A 26,186-nucleotide genomic window follows, 5' to 3' on the forward strand; every position below is an offset into this window, starting at 1 on the left:
GGTACTGTGGAAAAGTAAGAATTAAGACCAAAATATCTTCACCTGTAGCCTTTTTATGATTGTTTTTTTGTTTGTATGTTGGTTTGTGGAGGGTTGCTTGTGTGTTTGTATAACTCATCTGGGATGAGTTCAATTAAGAGTGGGAGAAAGTACAAGATCCTATCAAGATCACTAATGAAGAAGTTGAGCAGGACTGGACCCTTTGTCAGCCCCTGGGGTACAGCACAAGTTACTTGCCAATGATAACTACTCTCTAGGCCCACCCATTCAATCAGTTTTTAATCCTTATATGCTCATCTATCCCATATTTCATCAGCTTAACACTGGTCTAAAACTTATAAAAATACTCTAAACATTCTTCCACAAAGTATTCTGCACACTCCTCTTTCAATTCTGCAAGGTCTATTCAGAAAGCAGTCCTTCTTCAGGGAAGTTTCCAGAACTTAGAGTGGAGTTCTTTCTTTTGGTGTAGCTTGGGGTTTTTCTCCTTTCTCTTATCTCAAGCACCTCAACTAACTCTGGCTAGTAAAAATCATGGATATGAGAAAGTTGTAAAAAATGGTACGAGTCTTCAGATATTCATGTTTTAAAGTATCTATTTAATGGGTGAACAATGAGCAGACTGATTACAATAGGTCTTCATACTTGTACATTGGGGTGGCTTCTAGATTTGTCATTTTCATTGAGCAATCCAAAGCAAAGGATAGTGAACTTGTCAAGGCTGATTAAGTAAAATTTAAGTCACTAGAGCGTAGGTTTTACAGTGAATCTTGTTCATTTTCACTGACCTTAGTGAAAAAACTGGCAAGACAAATAAGAATATTTCAAATATTCAGAGATGACAGTACTAAATACTAATGCATCTTATTCAGCCTCAAAAGATCTCTCACTATTTGAAAGTATGTTTCTCATCTTACCTCCATTGAAAATAACCTCTCCAAGACAGTCTCGAGGTACTTTAGGTGCACAGCGTTTGTGACAGTTGAACCTGCAATCTAAAATAGCAGATAAATAAGCCCATTATACCAGAATTTCACTCCCACCCAGACAAGAACACTTATCACATCTTCCAACACAAACTTCAGTTCAGATTCATACATTTGCATGTAACTGAAGACAGCACCAATGAGGTCATCTCCAGGAGGAAATTAACAATCTTGTCCTTATGTCACATGTTGATTTGTCCCACCACTATTTATTATGTCAGTACTTCCCCTTCCAGTACAAAACAGTTTGCTACTTCTGTAGCTTTTTCTGCAGCTATTTTTTCCCTCATGATGTAATTTCTCCCATTATTTCATTTGTTCCACATCCTTTTTTCCATTGCTATATGATTTCACTGTCTCATCTCTAACATTTTTCCCCACCTGCCAACTAAGACTTGCAGACATCAGAGGCCTCTATGATCACACAACTACATCAGAGCAAATATGTTCTGTAGTAAATCCTGAAGTCCAGTTCCCCTCTCATTCAGCTTACAGATTTGCCTGACTACTCAAGCTCCATTTCTTGCTGACACGGGGCAGACAGAATTACATTATGTTCAGATTTGGCCTGACATGGAGATAGAATTTTACCTGGAATGTGAGCCATTTCTGCACCCCAGCTATCAGACACAGCCTATGAACAAAGTCCAGTGTACAACATTACTGGTATTAACAGGAATTTCCTTCATTAGCAGCATCCCTGTGATTTTCAACTCCATCAACACAACAAATTTCAAAACTCCCCACTGTCCTCACAACTGTTTTCATGTTGATAATTTAGCCTATTTTGCTATCCAAAGCAAGCTCAATGTGTTTTTCTTTTAAGCCCAGACAAGAGAAAAAACATTTTTAATAACAGAGGAGCCAAATTCTAGAGCAGAATACAATACTGCTCAGCTTCTGAGTGCCTAAAATGATGCATCCTAGGAGATCCATGAACAGTCTTTTTTACAGCCGTGGCCTCAGTCCATATTATGGAATACAATTACTTCACTATTTAAAGGAGGCTGGAAGAAACAGAGACATTTCAAATCCTGTCACGAAACTAGAAGACTAAATCTATCCTAATAAATTAAACTATATTCAGAAACATTCCTGGATACTGCAATGCAATTCTCTAGTCTAGTAAACCACTACAAACATCCCCTAGCATGTTTCTGGCCCACAGTATTAGCATAATCCCAAACAGTTCCAAGGTCTAGCTCATAAACCAGAGCATCCTATGAAATTGTTCCAAACAAGCAGCCTGCATAGAGCCACCCAGGCTGGGATGCTAAGAAAACTTGTTCATGAATACGGGTCACTCTGTCCCAGCTGACCTCAGTGTCCGGGAATGTTTCTGGGTACATTTAATTTATTACCACAAATACAGCCTTAGCATCTCAAACATCATCCTCAGAGCTGAAACAGAAATCTGAATTAAATCAAGAAATCCAGGGCTCTTTGGGTAATCAGAAACATAAAACTACTAAAAGACCCCAAGCTTTGTGAACGTGCACAAGGAAGTCAGTGGGAAACCTTAAGATTCTATACCAGAAGGCAGAATGAAAATATTTGAACTGCTTGGTATCAATTCCTGATATATTAAAAATAAGTATAGGATCTTACTGCATAAATGGAGGCCTATTAAGACACTTAATTTCTGTCCTGCACATATACATAGCATTTCTCTAGGCTTGCTTTCCATGCATAAATGCTTACAATATGCATACAAATAATACTTTTATCCAGTATCATTCAATTCCCTGAAACTGATGTGATAGCCCCATTTGTTCAGCTGGATACAGTCACAGCAATTGTATATGGCCAGCAGTATCTGTATGTTAAAACCACAAGGCATCTCTTTCAGGTTCATTATTTTTGTATCATGTATATCCAAGAGACACACTGACTGGAAAAAATATCAAAACCAGTTCAGGATGCAGACTTCAAACAGACTACAAAGACTGCAAATAACAACAGAAATGAAAGATAAAACTACTTCCTTACTTCCATGAGACAGCAGTATTACTAATAAAATAAAAAGTTAACATAGCTGCAAGCTTACAATTTTTTCTCTCCTCTAATAAAGCAAACTGAAAATGCATGGAGTCACCTCTCTCAAAAAGCTGACCTTCGATACTCCTGTTTGAAAAACTCACATGAGAGAAATGGAAACTCCTTTCCAAATTAATATTTATGATTCATCACTAGACTTTTGTTCCCTTCAACAAAGCTGACAGATCTGCACTAACTAGTAATAAAAAGCCAGAAGGAGATAGCACTAGTTACGTCCTAGGAACCACATGGAAGAGCCTGAGAACTGAAGCCATGCATGTTAACATATGCTGCATAAAAACCATTCAAGTTCAGTACAGGCACCTACCTCCAAAAGGTAATACTCAGTATCCTGTACTAGAATAATACAATGAAAACGCACAGATTCTTTAGCAGTCAGGCTAAAATACAGAAATTGAGCAAAAAGAAGCATTTTCCATTTTTATTAATTCATAATTATTCTTCTAGAATTATAGTGTTTTCCATCTACACAATTGAATCTTATTTTTCAGAAAAATGTACAATGCACAGCATACTATAATGAAAATGAGGGCTGCTGTGATCTTCTGAAAATTATGAATTTTTTTTTAAAATTACATTTCCCTATTTTGCAGTACACAGCCACCTAAGCTGCAATCAGTTTTAAATACAAGACCTTTACTGAAATGTACTGCTGCAGCAGAAAATGGTTACCTTTGCACTGCATTCCTTGGCGAAAAAGGCCCTTAAGCAGCCGTTTGCAATACTGGCAGATGGTGGGGCGAGTGTAAGAGTGAACAGCAAAGGTGTGTGGGACCTTCACTCTGCAAAGCACCATCTTGTCCATCCAGATGGGGCGGCCACTCCAAGAGGGAATCCTCTTACTAGGTTCTGGGCAGCAACGCTGGAAGAAAGGAGGAGTACATAATTGGTACCAGAACAGTTCTACTGCCATCACTGCTTTGAAAAGTCACAGCAGCCAAGAGAACTGGAAAAAGGCCAAAACTTTTTAACATTTTTAAAAGGGACAGAATGGACAACCCTGGGAACCACTGATATTTCAGTCTTTTCTTTGTCCTGGGAAGATCACAGAGATCCTACCAGAAGCTATGCTAAAGCACATGAAGAACAAGGAGGTGATTTGGGATGGAGTGACTCCATTAGTGGACAAGAAAAAGGCTACAGATGTCATTTACCTGGAATTCTGTAAAGCCTCTGACATGGTCATCATAGCATCCTTCACTCTCCAGTGAAGGGATGGATTCAATGGGCAGACTTTTAGGAGAATAACGAATTGGCTGGATTGTCACATCCAGAGGATAGTGATCAATGGTACAGTGTCCTGACAGACATCAGTGATAAGTGAAGTCCCTCAGGGCTGATACTGGGACCAGAGCTATTAAATGTCTTTACCAAGGACAGATAGTGGGAGGGAGTGCACCCTCAGCAAGTTTGTGGATGTCACCCAGAGGAGTGGTGCAGGTGGCACACAGGAGGGGCACCATGCCATCCAGCAGGACCTGGATAAGCTTGAGAAGTGGGTCCATGGGAAACTTATGTGGCTCAACAAGGCAAAGGACAGGCACTGCACCTGGGCTGGGGCACCTCCCCGTATCAACACAGGCTGGGGATTGGTGCCAGCCCTGCTGGGAAGGACTTGGGGGTCCTGCTGGAGGAAAAGAAATGTCAGTGGGGCTGTAAGGGAGATGTTGGCTCCCAAAGTGACCAGACAAGAAAGCAGCCTGGCCAAGAAGCTTTAAGAGAACATTCTGGTATTGTAAAACAAAACCATGAAAACACCAGATGGAAAAGCCTTACAGAAAGCAGGAACCTTTATTTCCACAGAAGATAAAACGCTAGAAATTCACTCTTGACATTTATATTTTAAGCAATCTGACAAGGTTCAGACAGCACATACAAACCTCCACATAGAGGGTAAAATGAAAAACACTGGAGGCAGGCAAACCAAATTCCAATCACCACCTCAAACTATCAGTTTTTAAAAGCAAGGCATAGTATGCTGGATAGCTTACTAAATTAGGCAAAAATATTTAGAAAACTCCATTATTTTGAAAATTAAACTCTCGTAAAAAATTATTTGAAATTAATTTCAAATAAAAACTTTAGCAATTAAAACAGAAAAGGCATTGAGTAAAACGAAGAAGCAGCAAAAAGGTACTAAACATGCACACAGAAATCATAAATTTAAATTCTGTGATAAATTGTTACAATTCTATGTTCACTGAATAAATCTTACCAGTAGTCATAAACATCAAAATAATTTTTTCAAGATTAGGTTTTATAGCTTCTAGCTAAAAAAATTACGTTCTTGAACTAAATATAAAACTTATAATTTATTTCCTGTTTCATCTCTAACAGTAATAATAAGCAATAAATGTCACAGTCTAAGAATCACTATATTTTAAAATTCACTAAAACAAATCATAATGGTTAAGCTGGACTCCCACATACTCATCAAGAGCCACTTAGAACACTACTTGTTCTCCAGAGGTTAAAGAATTTAAAACAGAAATCGTTTCTCCTTTCACATTACGTACTTCTTCAGAGGCAGAGGATGTGTGTTCAGCTTGTGCTGGCCTTGGAACTGAAAGCCCTGCTCCCGGTAAAGACACGTTAGACAGGCGCCTCTTCCTCACTCCACTGCAGTTGTTTGGAATCTTGAAGGCACATCGCTTATGGTAGTTTAAGCCACAACCTGGAAGAGGAGTTTGTTTATTCAAAAAACTTCCCAAATTCAAAATGACAAAAACACTACTAATATTTTGATTAAGCAGTTTTAAAAAAATGACCCAGGAAAATTGTAAAGGCAGGAATAGATTGTTGTGTCAAATTCTCTTATTTTAGTGTTCTTGATGCAATTCACAGAAAACAGCTTTTTCTCCAGTAAGCCCAGTTCTAGTAATAAGGTCTAAGACTTGGAAGCTGCTGATCTCCCACCACCAGGAGGCTTTCATCACTCCCTCACTTTGGAGCACAAGAATCAAAGAAGAATTCAGTGAGAAGGCAGCATCAGTACCTGACAGCAGGCTGCAGAGTGCTCCACAGCCAGCTGGATGAAAGCCATAAGGAAAGGGATTCCCCTTTGGGAGTCTCTCCAAACTATGTGTTCCTTGTGCAAAGAACACAAGGTTGTAAGCTAGCTATTTTTTTCCAAGTGGGAAACAACAACACTTCTTAAGTCATGAGCCCAAGGTCACACATAGTTTGCATTAATGCCAAGATCAGAACTTGGATTTTCTAATACACAAACCCTTCCAGCTATGAAATACTAAATTTATCACTTGCTAATACACCAAACACAAAACAACTTCTTCCTCATCCTCTATAGATATACACACACACAAATACACCAAATATCAGAGACTTACCTTCACATTTTAATCCTTGTCGTACCAAACCCCAAAGCATCTCTCCGCAGTAGTCACAAAAAGTAGGAGCCTTGTAGGAATGCACATAAAGTGCATGAGGACGAATCTGGAAATCTTCAACTGTAGCCAAAGCTTTTAAAAAATTGCAGTAAATTAAAGCTCTTGCCACAGGATCAACAAGGATTTATGGAAAGAACATGTTTTAAAAATGGCTAATTTAAAGAATGTTACCAAAGCTATTTAAGAATCAGCATTTTACTGTATGCCATTTAAATATGCATTTAGGAGACTGCATAGTTTTCAGTAAACATTTTTATTGAGGAAAAATATTCATTCAACTCTGTAGGCTAATGGCCCCAACTAAATCAACAATATGAATCACTCTTTTGAAAACCTCACTAAGTTGAAGGCAGGTACAACAAGCTTTGCTAAAAGCAGCGGTAAACATTTGAAAGAGCAACTTAATTTTCAAACTATTTTGTAACAGCTACAAAATTTTCACAAAAAAGACAGCTCTACAAGATAGATTTTTTATCTTCTAAAGGACTTTTGCAGTAAAAGCTTATTAGGCTAAACTCAGTGTATCAAAACAGAACTGTGGGTAAGGTTTCCACAGGACAAGAAATATTCTTTTCCTTAAACAAGCACAGATATATTGAAATTATTTTTGTCTGTTTCTTTGAGGAAATAAAAACAAACAGGTATTTTACATCAACATTACCCTGTCCTGATGGCCACTATTTTTTGATCAGATATGTACTATATGTACTAACATTTCCTATTCAGATTCTTATTTTTAAATCCTACTGAAAGAGATTTACAGGTCTTCAAAATGCCTCAGTTTTGGGTGGTCTGTCTCTAAGGAAACTGTCAGAGACTGCCAAGAGACAGACAACAAATTTCCAAAATATGTTATTGACCAGAAGCAATGAAAAACTCAAAATAAGATGATCAATTACTGACATCTTAGACATGCCTTGAAATGCAGCCAAGGATTCAGCCTTACACCTATCAAATTCATACTTTATTGACCAAGTTTACAAATCTAAGGTCATGACAGTCAAGAGGTCTCTCTTACTACTATGCAGGCTCAGTTGTCACTTTATCATCAAAGACTTTAAAAACTGCTCAATATTAATCCAGCTTTTATTTGTAGTTTAAGTACAGCTGACTTTGGAATGAATTTGACAAAGTATTGATCAAACACATACAAGACAATCAGGGCTGGGTTATTTTGTCCTTGTTATTGGTTAATAACCACCACTCTAAGGACTATATGGTTTAAATAAACTGTTTTTAAGTACTATAATAACCTGTAAGAGTCTGTTTTTATAGGTATGATTCAGCAACAACATTTATAGGAAGTCTTATGAGAGCATAAGTCATCAACCTACAGAATAAAAAGACAGATACAAGCAAAAGAAAACCCACAGCGGTTGGAAGAACAGATTCTGACTCTTATCTGTATTTCACCTTAAACAAATATTAAAAAACCTGATATCATTAAATTTATAAATTGTATAATTCAAATTTATTTATAATAATAATCCTGAAGAGGATTAAAACAGAACAATGGAAAAATAAGAAAACTGAGTACTGAAGCATCAGGGACACTTGGACTTTCTTGGAAACCTCTACCCTAAAGTGTATGGAGACTTAAGTGAAAAAGCTCAAGGCAGGCATGAAAATATTGCTCCATGAAGTCCTATTTTCTTTTAATCTACTGAATAAAGAATTGTTCCACTAATAATAATAATGTAACAATAATACCTACCAGAGAGTACAACCTCAACAAGATCCCCCTCATGTATCTCCTCTGCTGATGTAATTCGTTGCAAAATATTATCTGAGTTCAGGTCATGGCGGAACAGGAGAATTTTGTCATACATGCCAAAGAAACCACACTCTGGGAACTGCAACAGAAATCAAACTCTAAATTAATACATGCTCTTTGATAATCCTATATATCAATGTTTTTAGTAACAGCTACAGAACTCAAGAGTTGTAAATGTTTCATGGTAACAAAATCTGATCATTTTTGAGGAAACAAAGCCTTTTCTGACAATTTCTAATTTTTTTTAAAACCTGAAAAAAAGAAGTATTAAGGTTTTTGTTTCTTTGGGTTTTTAATCTCTCAGACCTGCATAATCAGTCTGGCAAGTAAAATTCAATGCAGGCCTTTACCTTGGATAGGACCACCTATAAACCTTATTTCATGGGTATTCTGGTCAGGCAGGTATTTAGCTCGAGACACTCCAGCAGCACCTGCCACACTTTTCTTGGTGAGCAAGCCAGTTAAGAGGCTCCATGTCAGTTCAGATCTACAGATGTGAGAAATCCTAAGTAACATGCTCCACAGGACACTGCTTCAGCAGGCAAACTGGACTCTATGACCTTCAGTAATCTCTACCAATATACCCATTTTTTGTGATTCTGTGAAAAGAAAAACTCAAATCCCCACAAGGACAGAAAAAAAATCCACATGGGAAATAGATACACTAAATAACATGGCCCTTTTCAATGACACTGAAAAAAAAATAAAAAAAGCTTTATCATTCTGTATTTTCCCTACTCTTCAAAATACTGTCAAGTATGACTAAAACTTAAAATGAAAAGCTTAAAAGTAAATAGTTCATGGGGAAAAAGAGCAGGAACAGAGCCTAGAGAGAAATGAGCAGCACTCAAGCAGCTTCTTTGATGTTTTTGGCTTAAACCAGAATTCTGTCTTGAGGTGGGAACACACACACAGCACAAAACAGGAAAAATGTGGGAAAAAATACGGAAAAGCTCATAAAGCTTCTTCTTAAAAAGAAGAAACTTTAAATTAATGAGGTAACAAGCTAGTAGTTTACATGTCACACAGTCGGTAAGTACCTAAACTGCATGAAGCTTGTGTTATATTAATTATTCTTAACTAAAATCACCAAAGATTTGGTAGAATAAATCAAAAACATAATGAAGGTATCATATCCATCGTGCCCATTGTTTTCACACTTTCTTCTCATTCACAGAAAAATAATATCCTCTTTACAGCAGCAATTTTATCTGAAATATCAAGTTGGTCTTCTCTGTTTTGGTGTGTACACACTACATAATTACATTATACTGAAGGAAGCATACTATCTACCTTGGACAGTCACAAAGAGAAACAGAAGAATTTGTACAATTTAACCTTTGCAAAAGCAAAAGACAGAGCTGACCAGTTTATACTGACACAGAGATGTTTAGTCCTCAGCAAGAGAACCTGATTTACTGGGCCAATGCCAAAGCAGCCAGTTCCTTCCTCTGTCTATCAACTCACTCTCCGGTTTCCTACATAAAATAGCAAATATCCAACAATATTCTGAAAATTACATTTTTCCAATTGCTCAAAGATCATTTGTAATAGGAAAGAAAATATAAAGTTTAAGAATTAGCTGTGCCATCCAAATACATGTCTCAGTATCTCTGCAAGTATGCATGGGACTTGACTTTATATTCAGAACACACAAAGCTACAGCCACTAGTAATTCTTCCAGGGGAAGAAAATATCTGAAAATATCTGAAACCATGTTACAAACTTATTTTAAGCTCTAACCCAAAATCTCACTGTGTCTTGATTGACAAGAAAACAAGATATATTTACATTATTGACATAAGTGCTGTGAGGTTTTATTCCTTGATACACTGTTAACTTCTGTTAATTTAATTGTATTGCTGAAGAACTTAATTCTAACAAAAGGGATACAAAATCAACATTACAACAGTATATATCTGACTGCAGATACACATGACACTTTTTAATAACATCAATATTAATTTCAGCTGCCAGAAGGACACCTCACGACTCAGGGAATCATGTGAACTATTGCTTCTTTGTATTAAGTTCACAGAACCACCTATGAACTACAGATTGTAAGGAAGCCTCTAAGATATTTCACAGGTTTGAGTCTCCTCCTTTTGATAAATGTGTTTTTCTTCTATTTTTTTTCACTCTTAACACCATAACCCTGTCATGCAGCTGCCCGAACATCCCTACACATAATCCCGCACCTCAGTAACCAGAGGTCACATAATCACCTGCCAAGCAGCACTTATCCTAATTGCTATGATAAAATATATTCTGTCTATGCACCATTTACCCATTCTCATGTACAAATCTTGGATTTATTAAAATGTTTTAAACATACTACATTAATTTTCAATGCTAAAAAGCATTAGCTGACAAAATAAAGTTAGAGATGAACACTCAAGTCCTCTTTGTGACACCATTACAATGGTGTAATCATTAGAAAATATGAGACATTACATCCCTTACAAAGCAGCATCAACATTGATCCAAAGTTTGTAAATAACATTAAAATAACTATAATTAAGATTTTTGTTTTCAAATGAATTCCAGACAAAGGCAAAATTAATTTCTATGGAGTAGAAATATTGTGAAAAAAGCAAAATCATCTATTACAGATTGCTAGAACTGTTGATATCAACACCTGATTTGGTTCTCCATTAATTAAATTAACCTTTTAGGCTGTGTAGCATGAATGCTTCTCATACTGTCACAATATGATTTACTGCCTGCTATTCCAAAACAAATATACTTACACATAAAAGAAGTGACTGTGAAAGATTGTCTGGTTTTGTAACTCTAACATTTAACCTCCTTAAAAGGTACTTCTTCTATTTACAAACTTGAGCTTTATCAGTGACTTCTAGACTAAGATGCAGAACCACACACTCACAACTAACAAGAGAATAAGCTATACTAGTATGGAGCACAAGAATTCTCTCACTAAACACAGACTCTGTATACAGTTTCTACAGTATGTGACAAGACTGCACCACAACACATTTTTCTAGGCATTGTGCATGCCTGATCTCCATTTCTGAAATAGTAATTCCAAAAGCTGAAAGGATGATAAAAGAGAGAGCCTGTTCATTGGTATGGAGAGTTGCAGTTGCTAGGAGGTTTTCCTGAATCCGTAAGAGGGACAGGCAGTAGCTGAGGAACCTCGCAGTAGCTCCTTTACCTGTCCTGCCTGAGAAATGCTTGTCTGCACATCCACAAAGCAGCACAGAGGAAAAATGCAGGCGGGGGCAGCCCACCAACACCCTGCCCAGGACTTCCCACCCCCTTCACAGAAGCCATCAGGCCACCAAAGGCCCATCTCCACCAGCCAGGGGAGCACAGAGAAAGAAGGATAGGTAGGAACCCAAATTAAGAAGTCCAGGGAAGAGATACCCTGGCCTTCACAGGACATCCTCAGACCCAGTTTCCACACATACCTGATCAGGTAAGTCAATGCTAGAACACCTTTTGGCCTGAGAGGGGTTGCAGTCCAGTGGTATGATACAGATTATAAAATGCTGGGAAATTAGGATTGTACAACACCTATGGAATGTTTACAGAAGGAAACAAAGACAAGGAAAGACGTGATTCAAGGAGGAATAAACGTGGGAAAAAATCAAGGGATAAGAAGATAAAAGAGGCTGGTCACCTGTAAACAGGGGTTGGTCAGAACAACTGCCTGATCATGCCCTGTGCATCATCAGCACCACCCATCCTCTATTCTCATTGAATCCAATTTCTAGATATTTTCCTGAATTCTTTTTTCTTATTCTGAGCCCATGTGTGTGTAGGGGAGGTCTGACTGCCAGGAATCAGAGCAAGAGGATCCTGTAATGTCAGGTGATTGGAGAGGTCAGAGTAAGTGAAATCAAGAGCTTGAATATCCAGGTGTCAGCAACTGGAAAGACCAAGATCCAGCAGCTGCTAGTGGGCAGAAAGTGCTTTAAGCCAGCTGCTGGAGACATCCACTATTTTCTTACTGGTGGGTGAGTGGGCATGTCTTTTTCCCCTCCACCAGACCTCCGCCCTGAACCACCATAGATTGATACAGCATGGGTCCTGGTGCTGTTTGTGTTCATGTGAGGACTCACTGACAGACACACTGCTGATCTGTCTGGATCTGTGTGTATACATGTATGTGTTGCACACCTGTATCCAAATGCTAGTGTCTATCAGGACTACATGGTCAGTCTTGCTGTCCATGGCTGCCCATAGGGACAGAGCTGCAGCAGGCTCCAAATCCAATCACATCTAATAAAATTTTTCAAGTTAGATTAACTAATCCTGCTCTTTCCCACCAAAAAAAAACATTTCCCAGTTACAAAAGAACAAATCCTACCGGGAAGATGCATGCCTCCCAACTCCTTTCCACACACTCTGGCTCAGTCTCCTCTCCTCTGCCCCCACTCCAGCCCTGTGCACCCAAGCCATGGAAGCTCTGGCTGGCTGCCCTCCCCATGGCCAGCTCTGATGAGCTGCAGGTGGCCCAGCAGAGCCCTGTGTAAGGCACTTGGGCCTCGGTGCAGGGAGCAATCAGCTCCAACCAAGCAGCTCAGCTCCTTCCAGGCATGCGGCGCCCTGCTCTCTCTTCCGCTCCCCAGTCCAGTGGGGAACTCAGCATTCCTTGCTAGCACCTTGGCCAGAAGGCTTGTGCAGACTGCTGGCCAAGAATAACCTCATCGATTAACAGGGGTTTTATTTCAAGTGGTATCTTTTAACAGAATTTTTACGCAAAGCTTAAACTATGTTCAATAGTTGAACCGTATTCAAGTTGTACACTACCAAATTCTTCTCTCTTGTACTGCAGCAAAGCACAGCTTTTATAGCTTTTCTTATGCTCAGTTACATGAAGCTGTTAAGGAAGAACATTATCCAGTTCCTTTGAAGTGTTAAGAGCTCATAATGTAAACTTGAAAACAAAACTCAAAACAGAATTTTTTAAAGCCTGTTTTATCTTATGGGATTATACAGCTATTACTTTCTTGTATAAAAGCCTAATGTATCTGCACAGTTACTCAGAACATATAAACTGCTAATCCCAGTATTACTTAGTTTCCTAAAAGCAAAAACATGACTGTTCCCAGTCTTAACAATTCCAAAAGAGCATCTAGTGACAGGAAATCACTTGTGGGAAGTCTACGTATGCACTAGACTGTGCCAAAATTAATCTCTGGTATACCAATATATCAATTTATATCAAGAATATATGTAATTCTAAATACTTGGGTGGCACTAGCACAAATAACACAACTAGTGCACTATTGCAGTTACACTGAGGAAAAATCACTGGTGTTATCTAGCATGCTCATACTGCAAGTATTACAGCATATCTAGCTTTAATTGAGAGAAGAACTCAACCAACATACAGCAGTCAGTATTGCTGAGTAAAACACAACTGAGGCTTCTCTCCATCTTGGCAGTAACTGAAAAATCCCTTTACTTCAAGTTCCAGGAGTTATTTTACAAAGTTCTGGACTAGTCGCCAAAAATTCACACTAGGGAAAAGTGTAGGCGGATATTGTTTCAAGGTCCAATATCTCATGACCCGTCGTAACGCAAAACAAATGCTTCAAACCACTGAAAGTTAATTCCTAAGTCTAATGGTCCAAAACACCATTGGAAAGGCTCTTCGTTCACTGAAGTCATCCACTCTATTATCCTGCATCCCTACCCAGCTATTCACTCCCACTCTTTAGAATCATGTGCCAAATCACATTATCACACAGACAATTCATTTCAAACATGTTGCAGGAGATCCTTCCCTCACCAGATGCCTCAGTACAGACATACTTGAACTACTGCTTGGCTAGGTTTTCCAGCATACAAACCTATTACCATGCTGGAAATGCTCATCTGCCCCTCATGTAGCACCTCTGTACCACCAGTAACTCCCCAGCTCCCACTTTCTCACAAGCATGTTTCTCATGCCTCAACTCTTGCTAAGTCCCTGCGTTACTTAGCTCATATGAAGAAAACAGCTGACAAGTCACAAAGGCAGAGCAGTAGGAGGAAAATAGATCTGAGAACATCTGAACAGAAGAGATGATTTTATAGTCTTTCAAAAAACAAAGTATCAGTACTCAATCAAAAAGAATGCAATGGTTAAAGGACCATGAGAATTTCAGAGAAACATGCTAAGGTAGTGGAGCAATCTGTCTGTTTCAGAGCAAAACATAACAAAGCCATCAGAGGAAATACATACAGAGAAGGAGAATGCTGAGTATGACTGAAAGTGAAAATGATGGACAGGTTTGTGGACCAAAAAAGATAGAGAAGAGGTAGAAACAGAAAAGTAAAGGTTTGTAAGTTTACTGAAAAAGTTACAACAAATCTTGCAGGTACTGATACTACACAACTAATAGCACAAGTAATAGTACAGTAATCAAATGTTTTTCATTTATAGCTCTAACCAGAATAAAGTTAGGTAAGATAGAATACAGCATTTAGAGCATGCTGTCCAACATAATTCTCAGTTTGCAGGCAGCAGAACATCACCACATGCAAGTTTCTAGTTTTAAGTCAGTAATCTCTTTGTTCTGCTTCATGTGAGGAATGAAAAAACAGTATTCCAACACAGAACAGGATCAAGAACTTGCCTCTATAATATCTGACCATTGTGCAAGGACACACACTGTCTACCTGCTACAAGTTTTTCTGCTTCTAAACATCTCTCTGTTCCAGCAGCCATGTGTCCAGCTTAGGCTCCTCTTCAGATTGCCCCTGAGAACTGTATGTCTGATACTTTAATACATAGCAACCTAGATAAGGAATGAACAGAGAAGACCATGAATCCACTGGAGACCATAAGCAAGAATTTTTCTGAAGCATCCCTATAAAGTCTAGTTTGGATTTTCTGAGGGCTTCTATTAATCATTCCAGTACACAACAACCCTAACACAGTACCCCCCAAACTTAACTTTAAACTTGCAAAAACAATTGAAGAAAAACACTTAAAAAGAAAAAAACATCCCCTGATGTTTAGAACATCTGTAATAGAGCTAAGAGACACACCAAATATTTGCATTACTCATCTCGCTCCCCTTGCAGACACATGCCTCTTTAGTTTCAGTTCTCTTGATGCTGCTTTTGACTACCCTGCTGCAAAACCTGAACAAGCTACACTGAACACCAGTGTCTGAAGCAGGAAACACAGAAAAGCAGAGTCCTAACCAACATCTTTGATACTGTAATTGTAGCCTCAAATACAGTTGGGCAGGTGGTTCAAGTCCCCAAGTGAGTGAAGGACTCCTCAGAATTTTATTTTGTTCCAGACTACATAGAGGAATATAAGCCTGAAATGTGACTGTGAAGTAAGGAAATGTCCGTTTAACGCTAGTAAAGATAACACTCTAACAAGAAAAGAGGCTACCAATTATTATTCCAAGTAAAAAAAAAAAAAAAAAAAAGAAAATATATTTCTCCATATTAATTAAAGAAATGCAACAGTAAATAAATACTGTTAGGTACAGAACTATCACAGCAACAAACCACACAGTACTTTGCAGTCAAGACAAGACAGTTTAAGCAGGCTGTGGAATACCATAGGAAAGGGAAGCTTTAACACTTAAATCTCAACAGCACACCCAGCAGCTTCAAAGCCTTTAACTGGAAAAACCAGCAACCATTCGCATGGCTACGGACAAGAACGCCGCTCACAATTTTCACATTAGGCACATACTAATCCTAAAACATTTAACAGTCTTGCAACAGTCACCAGATCTGAGAGAAAAACAGCCAAGGCAGGACATCTTGCTGTCAAATCGAGAGTACAGGGAGAATATTGCCACTCGTGCACTAGCTGCAAAACTACTTATGAAAGATGAATCCACCACACATGAGGTTGTTTCCTGATCAGTTTGCTGCCTGCAACATGTTTTCACTGAGCAGTCACTCTCTGGTAGCATCAGCTGCAGGAGAGCAGAAACTGCAGCAAAGCCAGACAAAAAGGAAAACTGATCATGAAATCCTCATCAGTTTTGCAATAGATTAGGCTTAGCATGTAAGAAGTTTGAGCCGTAACAAGACCTCAAGTTAAACTTTTACCTGAGCCTGCCAATAAATCAGAAAGGAAAAAAGAAAAGTAAGTGTGAATGTAACTTGTTTTCATCTTTAAGACAGAAGACAGGAAATATGCAGATGTAAAGAGAAGGAGCTGGCACAGAAAGAAAAAGCAGCCCCTAAAATGGCTGCGTAAAGGTACACTTTCACATGCAAGGTACATGAAAAAAAAGTTTACCCAAAGAACTCATCTCTTCAGAAAGGAACTAACATGCTGAATTATATTTTGGAAGTTATTATGAAATTGGCTTGTTTGACAACTAGTTTGTAAATATGAAAGATGCAGTAAGTTATGAGATGGGAAAAAAAGATACACAAGCATATGCAAATAACATAAAATGTGCTTATGTTTTTTCAGGTTATTAGGTGAAAAAGAATTATATAATAAAACTAATCATCGATAAATATCACAATTATCACAACAATGAAAGACGTGGAGATAATTCCCTGACCTCGATGGAAAACAGCAATTATTTTTTATTCTATGAAATACTGTTAGATTCTTTTCAGGCTGCTTCCTGGGACCTAACCTTCCTAACCTAAAGACAAAGATAAAATTTGGATGCAAAATCAGCATGATGAGAATTACTTCCTTCCTAGAGAGACAGAATTTGCAACAGGGTAGCCAAGACACGAGGGAAAAGTGTGCTAAGGTTCTTTTATTTCTAGGTCAACCCTCTCTTAACAGAAATTATATTGATATATAAAGTAACACATGTATTCAGTATGCAGAAAAAACAATACTTGGACATCATTAGATGTTTGGTGGCCTCTTTAATTCCAAACTAGAAACAAAAAGATACAGCCATATCAAGTCTGTGGCCCAGCAACACGTCCGTAGCCACAAGTGATCCTGTCACTGTGGCTGGCTATACAGACCCAAGAATATTCCTCAACAGTAGTAAGCATAAGCTAGTAAAAACCCAAGGTATTAGTGGCAATTGCTGAAAGGAAAAAACTGTCCATATTTGAATTAAAAGCTTTTCCCTTCACAGTTATCAAAATTTCTTTCTGCATAATTGCACATACCTAACAGAGATCTTTGTCACCAAACTCTTGGCATATCTCAGTTGCTATTACTAATCAGCCTGTTAGCAAACAACTGTTGCCATCAGCAGAACATGACAGCGTTATACCATACCTTCTGGTAAACTATTGAGCACACGAGGTCTTTAACAGCAGAGAGGGACAGGTCCTGAGCTTCAATGGTGACAGTCTCTCGAGTGAGGCCAATCTGCAGAAGGAAGGAGATCCCATGCATAGAGCCCCGGGAGTTGGTGAGGCTCTGGGTACTGAAACTGCCATTGGAGAGTCGACTGGAGAGCCCCGACTGGGGACTCGAAGACAAAGTTGGGGTCTGTGCTGCAGCAGCATGACACGTGGGTGGGGAAAACTTCTGTAAGGATGGGGGAGAAGAGTCGTTTGATGACATCTGCTTGCTTTTCTCTGCCAAGCTCTCCCTAGTAGTCAAATTCTAAGTAAAATCAGTTCTTGGTTTGAAATGAAAACAAGGATAATGTAAGTTTCCCTTTCTCAGTTCAGTAAAATGGTCTTTGACCAGTAAAACTTAAATTTCCCTTTCATTCGGTGCAAGCCAAAGAGTAAAATAATTACAGCTGCAAGTTACTTTAAATTAAAGGTTCTCTTTCTGCAGTTACAATCAGCTGATCAAAAGCAGATTGCCTGTCCTTTAGCACCACATCCAGACACAGAGGCTTACATAAAGGCCTCACAGGAACACATCAGCTCTGCTGTTTTATACTTGTCCTTCATTTTTATTAAAAAATAAAAGCTGGAGAACAGACAGAAATAAATGTTGATAATTCATTAAAAGTATCCCTGTTCACCTAATTATACAGATCATATCTTAAATGAAGTCTCATCTTCATGCAGATAGCCTTTTTCAATGAAAGAAAATTCTTGAGCAACAACAGAAGTCCACGTATGTGATGACTCTATTCCTCCTTCAGAAAGTCTTCTCTGAATTCACAGGACACGGTGAACTTGAAGATCAATGAAGATATCCAATTTCATTTTTATAAAATATTTTAGCCCATGAAATGGAGGAGCAGAATGTCTGAAGACACAATCACATTAAATGTAATCTCTAGCATCAACCAGATAATCTCCAGCATTTTGAAACGTTGTAGTCTGCCTGTAAGGGAAAAGATAAAGTTGTTATTTCACATGAAATGCATAAAGTCACATACTCATGTCATAACCACTCTACTTTTACTCAGCAGGATACCAACTTATTTTACTCGAATGTGTTACATTAGAAGCATTTCATACTTGTAAGTTAAACTTAACTGCTTTCCCACTGTATGATACACAATAAAAATCAGATCTAGCACTGACCAATATGTTACCACAACTTCTAATTTACATTGGTTTAGCAGAGCAAAGCACTTAGCACTCAAGAGAAAAACAACAAAAAAGGCAGGGGGAAGGAGCAGTAGAACACAGCTCTGCTCTGTACATCTATATTGAGAAGCAGGTGGGTAGAGAAGGAAAATCATTACATGCATAGAAATGTCAAAAAAAATACAAGATAAAAACTCAAATTCTATGCGTCTAGAGTATAATTTTAATACTGTTATTCAAGAAAACTGAATTACTTGCACAAACTCTAACTACAGGAAGATATGCAGAGTGTACAATTCAGTATTGGTTGGTCCCTTTGGACAAAAAAATAAATAATTTAATAATACTCATAAGTCTGATTAAAACCTTTTTACAACCTTTGAAAATAAATAATTTCATAAGCATGGGCTTGAGATATTTGTTACAAGATACTATGCTACCTGATTCAATATTTCAAGCATTTCATGAGCAGCTGGAATGTTTGAAAACAATAATTTCAAGATTCCCCATGCAACTTCTGCCACACGAAAAATTTTCCATGGATGGTCCAAACACATAGATACTACATATTGCTAACAGTTTTTAAGGATTATTAATCCATACAGGATACCAAAATCAGTAAGCTCACCTATTTTTTCCTTCCCTTATGAAAAAAAAAAAAAACCCCTCAGAAAATTACTGTTAATTTCTATTAATTACTGTTGTAACGAAATTTCAGAAGAGAAATGCCACATCTTACTGCACACAGTAGAAGCTGTCCTTCCCAGAAATAAGGCTGAGAATTTAACATACTATGCACTTCTGGTATTTACCAGTGTAATAGCTCAAAACCCCACTGTCAATGCATTTTGAAAGGCAGATAATAAGAGAGATACACAATTTGCAGTACTGGAAGGAAAATAAGCTATTGGTACTGTGATAAAAATTCCTAACAGGGAATCTGGAAGAAAGAACAAATTGATACTCCTGGATTTTCAGCACAGGTATCTAGAAACTGTTGCCTTCAAACACAGAAGACTTGTTGGACATTTAGCAACAACACCTGAAAAGAAACTTCTGCCTTAAAGAACACGCTAAACAACATACAAATGAAAGTCATAAATAGGAAGAGTAAGGACAGCAACAGTAACATTTAAGAACCTTTCTCAAGAAAGCAGCATCACAGCGCCTTCAAGTTTGCTTGAAGATGACTTGCTCTTGTTTTCTACACACTGCTTTCCTCTCCCTCACCTCTCACAGCAGTGTCTCACCAGAGACAGCAAATACGAAGCCTTAGGGGTGGATTTGAATTACAAAAAACAATGCCTAACCAACATAATAGAGAACAGAAAAGCCTTATGATGTGAAAGAATTAATGAGTCTGCTAGGCAAGTTTAATTTAGGCAGTGAAAACACCTACAACTGCCTAATTAGAACGTTAATTTTATTTATCAAAAGCACGATGCATTTGCATTGACAAAGCCTTCTGAAACCATCTGTATTTGCATATAAGCCTTTGAAGAAGTTTATTTTTGTTACTCGGTAGGAAAGAATGGATCTTTCTACGAAAAGAAAGCCATAGAAACTGCTCACTTTGTAGTGAGGACAGAGTTCTTCCGAACACCGAATCAAATAAGCGTATGCCGAAATTGACATGCAGTCTGCAATTCTGCATTTTTATGTTTGCAAAGAAAACCCTACACCTCAAAAAGCGAGAGGAACAGGGGCTCTGAAGGAGCCCCTCTGCCTCCTTCCCCTGCAGCCCCGCTAGCAGCCCGTCCCTGCCGCCCCAAACCAAACCCAGCGTCTGTCGGCAGCCCCTCGGCACCTGGCCCTCATCCGCCGCTCCGAGCCCCGCTGCCCGCGGCTCCACTCGCGGTCCTTACCCGCAGGGGCCGTGCCCACGCAGCCCCGGCCGGGCAGCCGCCCGTCCCTCCCGGGTTTAAATCCCCGCTGCGCGACCCGCCCCCGCCGGCACCATCTCCGGAGATGATGTGGCCTCGGCCCGTCACCCCCACCCCGGGGCACCCAGGGCGGAGCTGCCGCCGCGGCGCTTTCCCCCCGCGGGGGGCGGCGGGCGCTGCCCCGGGGCACGGCGGCCGCTCCCGCTGCCGCGCCAGGAACTTTTCCAGTCCGCCCCCGCCCTTCCCCGCCGCGGCGGCGGCGGCCCCGACCCCCGTACACACCCACGCACCGCGACCCCGCGGCGGCTCCCGCCCACAGCGTTGGCCGCGGTGCCCCCGGTGCGGCCGCGCTCACCTGCGGCCCCGCTGCCCCGGGCCGGAGCGGCCGCTCGCGCATCTCCAGCCCCGCGGCTCCCCGCACACACACCAGAGCCGCCCGGGACGGGACGGGGCTGCGCCGCGGGGGCTGCCGGGAGCTGTAGTCCCGCGGCCGCCTTCTGCCGCGGGCCGCCCGGCCGGTGCGAACCACCGGCCCCGACATGCCCCGCGCGGGCGGGGGGCTCAGCGCGCGCGGCGGCGCAGGCGCAGGGCTCCCTGAAAGAGTTTCCGTTAGTTTTCCTTGGCCGCGGCGGGCGCTGCCCCGCGCCGCTGCAGCGGGACGGGACGGGACGGGACAGTCCCGGGGCCGTGCGCTCCGGGCTGCGGCTGCCGCCCCGCCGCCGCCCCGGCCTCGCCTCTCCAGCCCTGCCAAAGCCTGGGTCCGCGCCAGCTCGCAGCCGCCGGTTGCGGTGCCAGCGCCGGCCGCGGGTTCGAGCAGCCCCCGCCCTGCCCGCCGCCCCTCGCAGTACCTCTTCCCCCGCTCCGCCCGGCCGGGACACCCACGGCCGGTGTCCCTCCGCGCCGCTCCGGCTCACCTTGGCGCAGCCCCGCGGGGATGTCCCCTGGGCCGGGCAGGCCCTCCATCGCCGCGCAGGAAATACTTGACCTAGTGTGTCACGGCATCGCAGCGCTGGGCTTTTCCGTGGCCGCGCTGACCTGCGAGCTGCAAGTGGCTTTCGGCGTCTCCCGCTGGCGCCCACGGATGTGCGTGCGTGCCCTCACAAGCTGTCCGGGCCCTTTTCACTGCCCGTCTCCCGCTGCGTTTCGGCCCCTCTTCAATACTCTGATTCACCCAAATCCCGTTTTCTGCCCTGCGTTAATGATGCCACTCTTGGCATCAGCAGCAAATTTCTGCACGCAAGATACTTAGCAAAAACAGTGAGCTGAAGTACCGAATAAAACTGGTGCAAGGCGAAACTGCCCCTGTAACCTCCCTCCAGCCGAAAGCTCCCTTTTTAGAGACAACCCATCATCTTCCTTCTTGAATTTGGATTAAATTTCTGTGTACAAGTCTTAAAATAACATCCACCACCATAGGAAGTTGTTGAAGTTTAAGCAATGTTTCAGACCGAAAACACCTTGAAAAGGCAAACTGTCAAATTCAAAGGCTTGTAATCCTCAGCTCAGCGAGACACAGATGGAGAAGCAGATTAGTGCCTTGTCATTTATAGCTCTGTCTGACATGTACATTTCTCATTTCCTTCATCTTGTGCTCCTGAGGCCTGGCCCAAAACCCAGTGAAGCTGAGGGGAGTCTTTCCGCTTTCTTCGCCCTATTTTGCATCAGACCTTTACACAGTGCAGCTGATAGAGAGTATAACCAGCTCTCTGCGCTGACTGGCGCCATTTTATTTGATAAATAATTAGCCTGCAGCTTCTTGTCAAAATCTGGAAGTACTTTAAACTGAAAACATAGCAGTTAATGGTTGATTCTGCTTTAAACTGGTTTTGAATGCCAAAAACCACCCTGGGACTTTTTAATGAAGGCTAATTCCATGAATAGGGGATGTTCTTGCCAAAGCTCTGCACCAGATAGCTGAGCAATCTTCGTTTCCTTTTTCCTCTGAAGTGGGACTCCCACACGACACCACTGTAAACACAGAGCTTGCCTCCATAAACATGATTTCTGGTGCTTAGCACAGCAAGGAGTCACACTCTACTGTATTTAAAGTGCAGCAAGCTTCTCACATTTTGAGTAGCAGCCCTAAAAATGGCTGTTTCTGGACAACACCAGATGGATATGAGGTATTACCACAGTCACTGGGCAGCGATTATATTTCTTTGTAAAGAAGCTCAGCTTTGTACCATCCAATAGGGTTGGTGCCATTTAATTTGCTGCCCTGAGCTGTAGTAGCTGCTTTTTCATAAATCAGAAGATGGATTAGTTAAAATCAATTTATTACAGAACACAGGACAGCATCAGCCAAAATAAACCAAACTGCTGTAAGTACTTCTTTGGTGTTACTTTCTATTAAACAAATATCACTGAAGCATCCAAACCCTGTTGTGTTTGTAAAGATCTCTGTTGTAAAGATGTGTAAAACACATTTGAAAGCAGCTCTGCATTCAGTATCTGTGTGTGGAGCAGCACATCCATCTGTGCACATGCACAGCTGACTCTGTGATTGCAGCATCATGACAGCATTAGCCCTGGCTGCAGCAATGGACAGAGCAAGCATTCTGGTTTGTTATTTTTATGACTACCATAATTAGTGATTTCCTGTGGATTTCATCAATGTTCTTTTTTTTTTTTTCTGAGCCCACATCATTCCCTGAGATGGTTAGCTTGCTTTCACAGCTCAGCTTTCCCTGCTGAAGCCAGCTGTGCTTTACAAATCACTCTTACGTCTACAAGATACCAGGAAATGGGCAACTTTCATTGTATTTATTTGCTTTCATAAACAAAAAAATGGTTTTCTGTATGGACCACAAGGTCTATATAAACAAACTGCATTTGGAACTGTTTTATAACTCTAAAAATACATCAAGTTTTTCCAGTTTGAAAATAATATCCCTGGCATTTGGATATTTCATCTGACAATGGATACATAGTGTATTAATTTCCATTCACCAATCTAATGTTTTGAGTATTTTCATATTAAAGGCAATGTCTTGGAAGAGCTTACTGGTAAAATTCCATAAGCACTTGCTGCCCTGATTATTTTTCACTGCTTTTAACACTGATGTTGCATAGCAAAGGCCTTCATTTAGGATCTGCAAGATCTGCAACAAATGTCAGCAAAAAGAGGAAGTAATATTCTATAGACAAAATATATAAGTGCTTTTTCTTTTTGTATCATTTTTTTCTGTTCATTGCCTCTTTTCTCACTCACTCTCTCTCAACTAAACCTCTCCCATAAGGGAACTGAAAAAAAAGTTAGGAGTTCAGGTTTGGTTTGGATAAAATCCTGAAATGTGGGTATGTCTCTGAATTACCTCATCGTCTTGGTTTGAGCCCTTAGCTGAACTTTGTCCCAAAATCTACCTCCGACAAACCAGTGGAAAGTTTAGTATAGACTTAAAAAACATAGAATCAAAATTTACCTTGGTATAAACATACATTTTTGCCTTTTTTTTATTATTATTATTAAACAAAATACACATATTGTGCTCACATATATGTGCTCCTCTGTGACCATCAGCCCCACCACCCTTTCCCTCTGGGCTGGAAGAGCTGTCCATGGATTTCTGAGTCTGCAGCAGCCCAGGCTGCTGAGCACTGGAAATGTCAGGCTGTATCTGCTGCCTCACTGCTGTTGGCAAATCAGCTCAGGCTCAAAATTACAGAGTCATAGAGTGGCTTGGGTTGCAAGGCACCTTAAAGACCTTCTCATTCCAACCCTCTTCTGTGGGCAGGGATGCCTTCCACTAGGCTGGGTTGCTCGGACCCCTGTCCAACGTTTTGGATTTGAAATGACCATTTTGGCTTGGAAATTACCTTTTATGATGTGGATCCAAAGCACAGCAAACCACACTTCCTCTGCTCTCCCTGCCAGTCGAAGAGCCAAGCATTAAAACTGTATTTGTGAGGGTGGAAGGTGCAGGAGTTCCCCTCCTGGAGAACCGCAGCGCTGGGCAGTGAATTCCTGCAGAGTTAATAGCCAAGGCAAAGACCGAGCTCGCTGAAATGCTGACATGTTGGAGGGCCAGCAGGAGGAAAAGGCTGTAAAAAAAAAAAAGAAAAGCGGTGCCTCCATCGACTGTCCATCGGGACCTCGGTAGATGGCACTGTCACACCAGCTGTCACTTCCTGGGCACAGGAAGGGACGATGTACAGATCATACTGTCACTGATCGCCTATGCTTTTTTTTTCAGATAAACTACCCTTTTTCCCCTCCTCTAGATGACATCTGACTACATCTATTTGATTTTTCAGAGTAATAATCCAACTATTTAAAATGTATATAATAGAACAGCTGAGCACTGAGCAATTTGTTGACACATTTTCTATTAGGTGGTAAGGAGCAGGACTAAACAACACATTTTTCCTTTATAAAGCCCTGGAAAAGCAAAATGTCCATCACTTTTAATATTTTTTTAAAGTTTGCATATTTAAAATAGTTACATAATTCCATTTTCAGCTGCAGAGCATTCTGATTTCTGTTACATGGATTTTTTATTTTTTATTCCTCAGTCTTTTTATAGACATAGAACTTTATGGGGTGGTTATTGGTTATGAGAGGGTATATTGTATGCTATGTATTGTATACCATAATATACCATATATCTCCACTCCAAATTTTGAAAGTAAAGACCTTAAAAACTCTTGTTTAATCTCTCCACACATCTGGTCCAGTACTTATATTTTTGTGTGTGTTTCCCATGTAGGTGATATTAACACTGCCTTAATCTGACTTTTCACTTGCCAAATTTGTATTCTATCAAGTATTTATAACCCTCAGAGCAACCACAAACCCTTAGGGAAAAGCAGTATTAGCTAGTCCTGACTTATATTCTTGTCAGATTTCTCCTGTAGCTATTGTATTTATTTTCTTTTCTGCTAAATTGTATGAGAACCCTGGCACATCACCCAGAAATTCTGTCCAGCATCTGGATTGTATAGTTAACCATGGGAAATCTCATGGAGGGGCAACAGACTTTTGTTCTGTTGTGTGTTCTGCTGGGATCACCATCATCTTGGTAGTGGGATTTGGACTAATCTCCCATGACTTGATCTCTGACATGCTGGGGCTTTTGTCTAAAAATCTGTCAACCATACTGATTTTTCATGGTAATCAAAAGATTGCCAATTTCTTCCTGTTAACCAGTGACTTAGCTGTGAATTAGGAACAATTTCCTAACAAAGCACTGTGTGGACTTTCACGATGGGGAAAAAAAAAGACACCAATTTAAATTTACTCTTTGTTTTCCCATGTATGAAAAAAATGGACACAGCCACATTCTGACTATCAGAAAGATGCTGCATCTGTAGTAAAGCTATCACCACCAGAGATGTCATCTATATGCTGGGTGGCAGATCCACCAGCTTTTCTAGGAAAACTGTGAAATCTGGGTCAGCGATCTGCAAATCACAAATCGCTCCATTTCCCCAACATCACCCTTACTTGCAAAGCTATAGTTACTAGAATGTGCCTTTTCAGTACAAGGCTGATGAGCAGCAAAATGATTACTCCTGCTGCTTCCCTCCTTCAATTCTTCTTCTTTTTCTTAATTTGTTTTGAGATTAATCCTGAACTTTGAGAAATACGTAAAAATCGGAGATTTTAAATGGAGTATCTGTGATGCAGAATAGTCAGATGTTTTCTACAACATCCTCGAGCAAG

At 40.4% G+C, this 26,186-nt stretch overlaps 1 protein-coding gene across 1 annotated transcript in view; it reads right to left on the reverse strand.

Annotated features, from left to right (window-relative positions):
• Positions 1 to 20,987, reverse strand: part of PRKD3 (protein kinase D3) — a 41,609-nt gene extending 20,622 nt beyond the window's left edge. The window contains exons 1-7 of the mRNA XM_056486339.1: positions 20,880 to 20,987; positions 17,419 to 18,432; positions 8,166 to 8,304; positions 6,392 to 6,523; positions 5,561 to 5,718; positions 3,717 to 3,906; positions 918 to 995 (exon numbers count right to left, since the gene is read on the reverse strand). Of these exons, the coding sequence (XP_056342314.1) occupies positions 918 to 995; positions 3,717 to 3,906; positions 5,561 to 5,718; positions 6,392 to 6,523; positions 8,166 to 8,304; positions 17,419 to 17,709 (988 nt within the window). The 5' untranslated portion in view covers positions 17,710 to 18,432; positions 20,880 to 20,987. The remainder of the gene's footprint in view (positions 1 to 917; positions 996 to 3,716; positions 3,907 to 5,560; positions 5,719 to 6,391; positions 6,524 to 8,165; positions 8,305 to 17,418; positions 18,433 to 20,879) is intronic.
• Between the last annotated feature and the right edge of the window lie 5,199 nt (positions 20,988 to 26,186).

The sequence above is a fragment of the Oenanthe melanoleuca genome, chromosome 3 (genome assembly GCF_029582105.1).
Source record: "Oenanthe melanoleuca isolate GR-GAL-2019-014 chromosome 3, OMel1.0, whole genome shotgun sequence".
NCBI lineage: Eukaryota > Metazoa > Chordata > Aves > Passeriformes > Muscicapidae > Oenanthe > Oenanthe melanoleuca.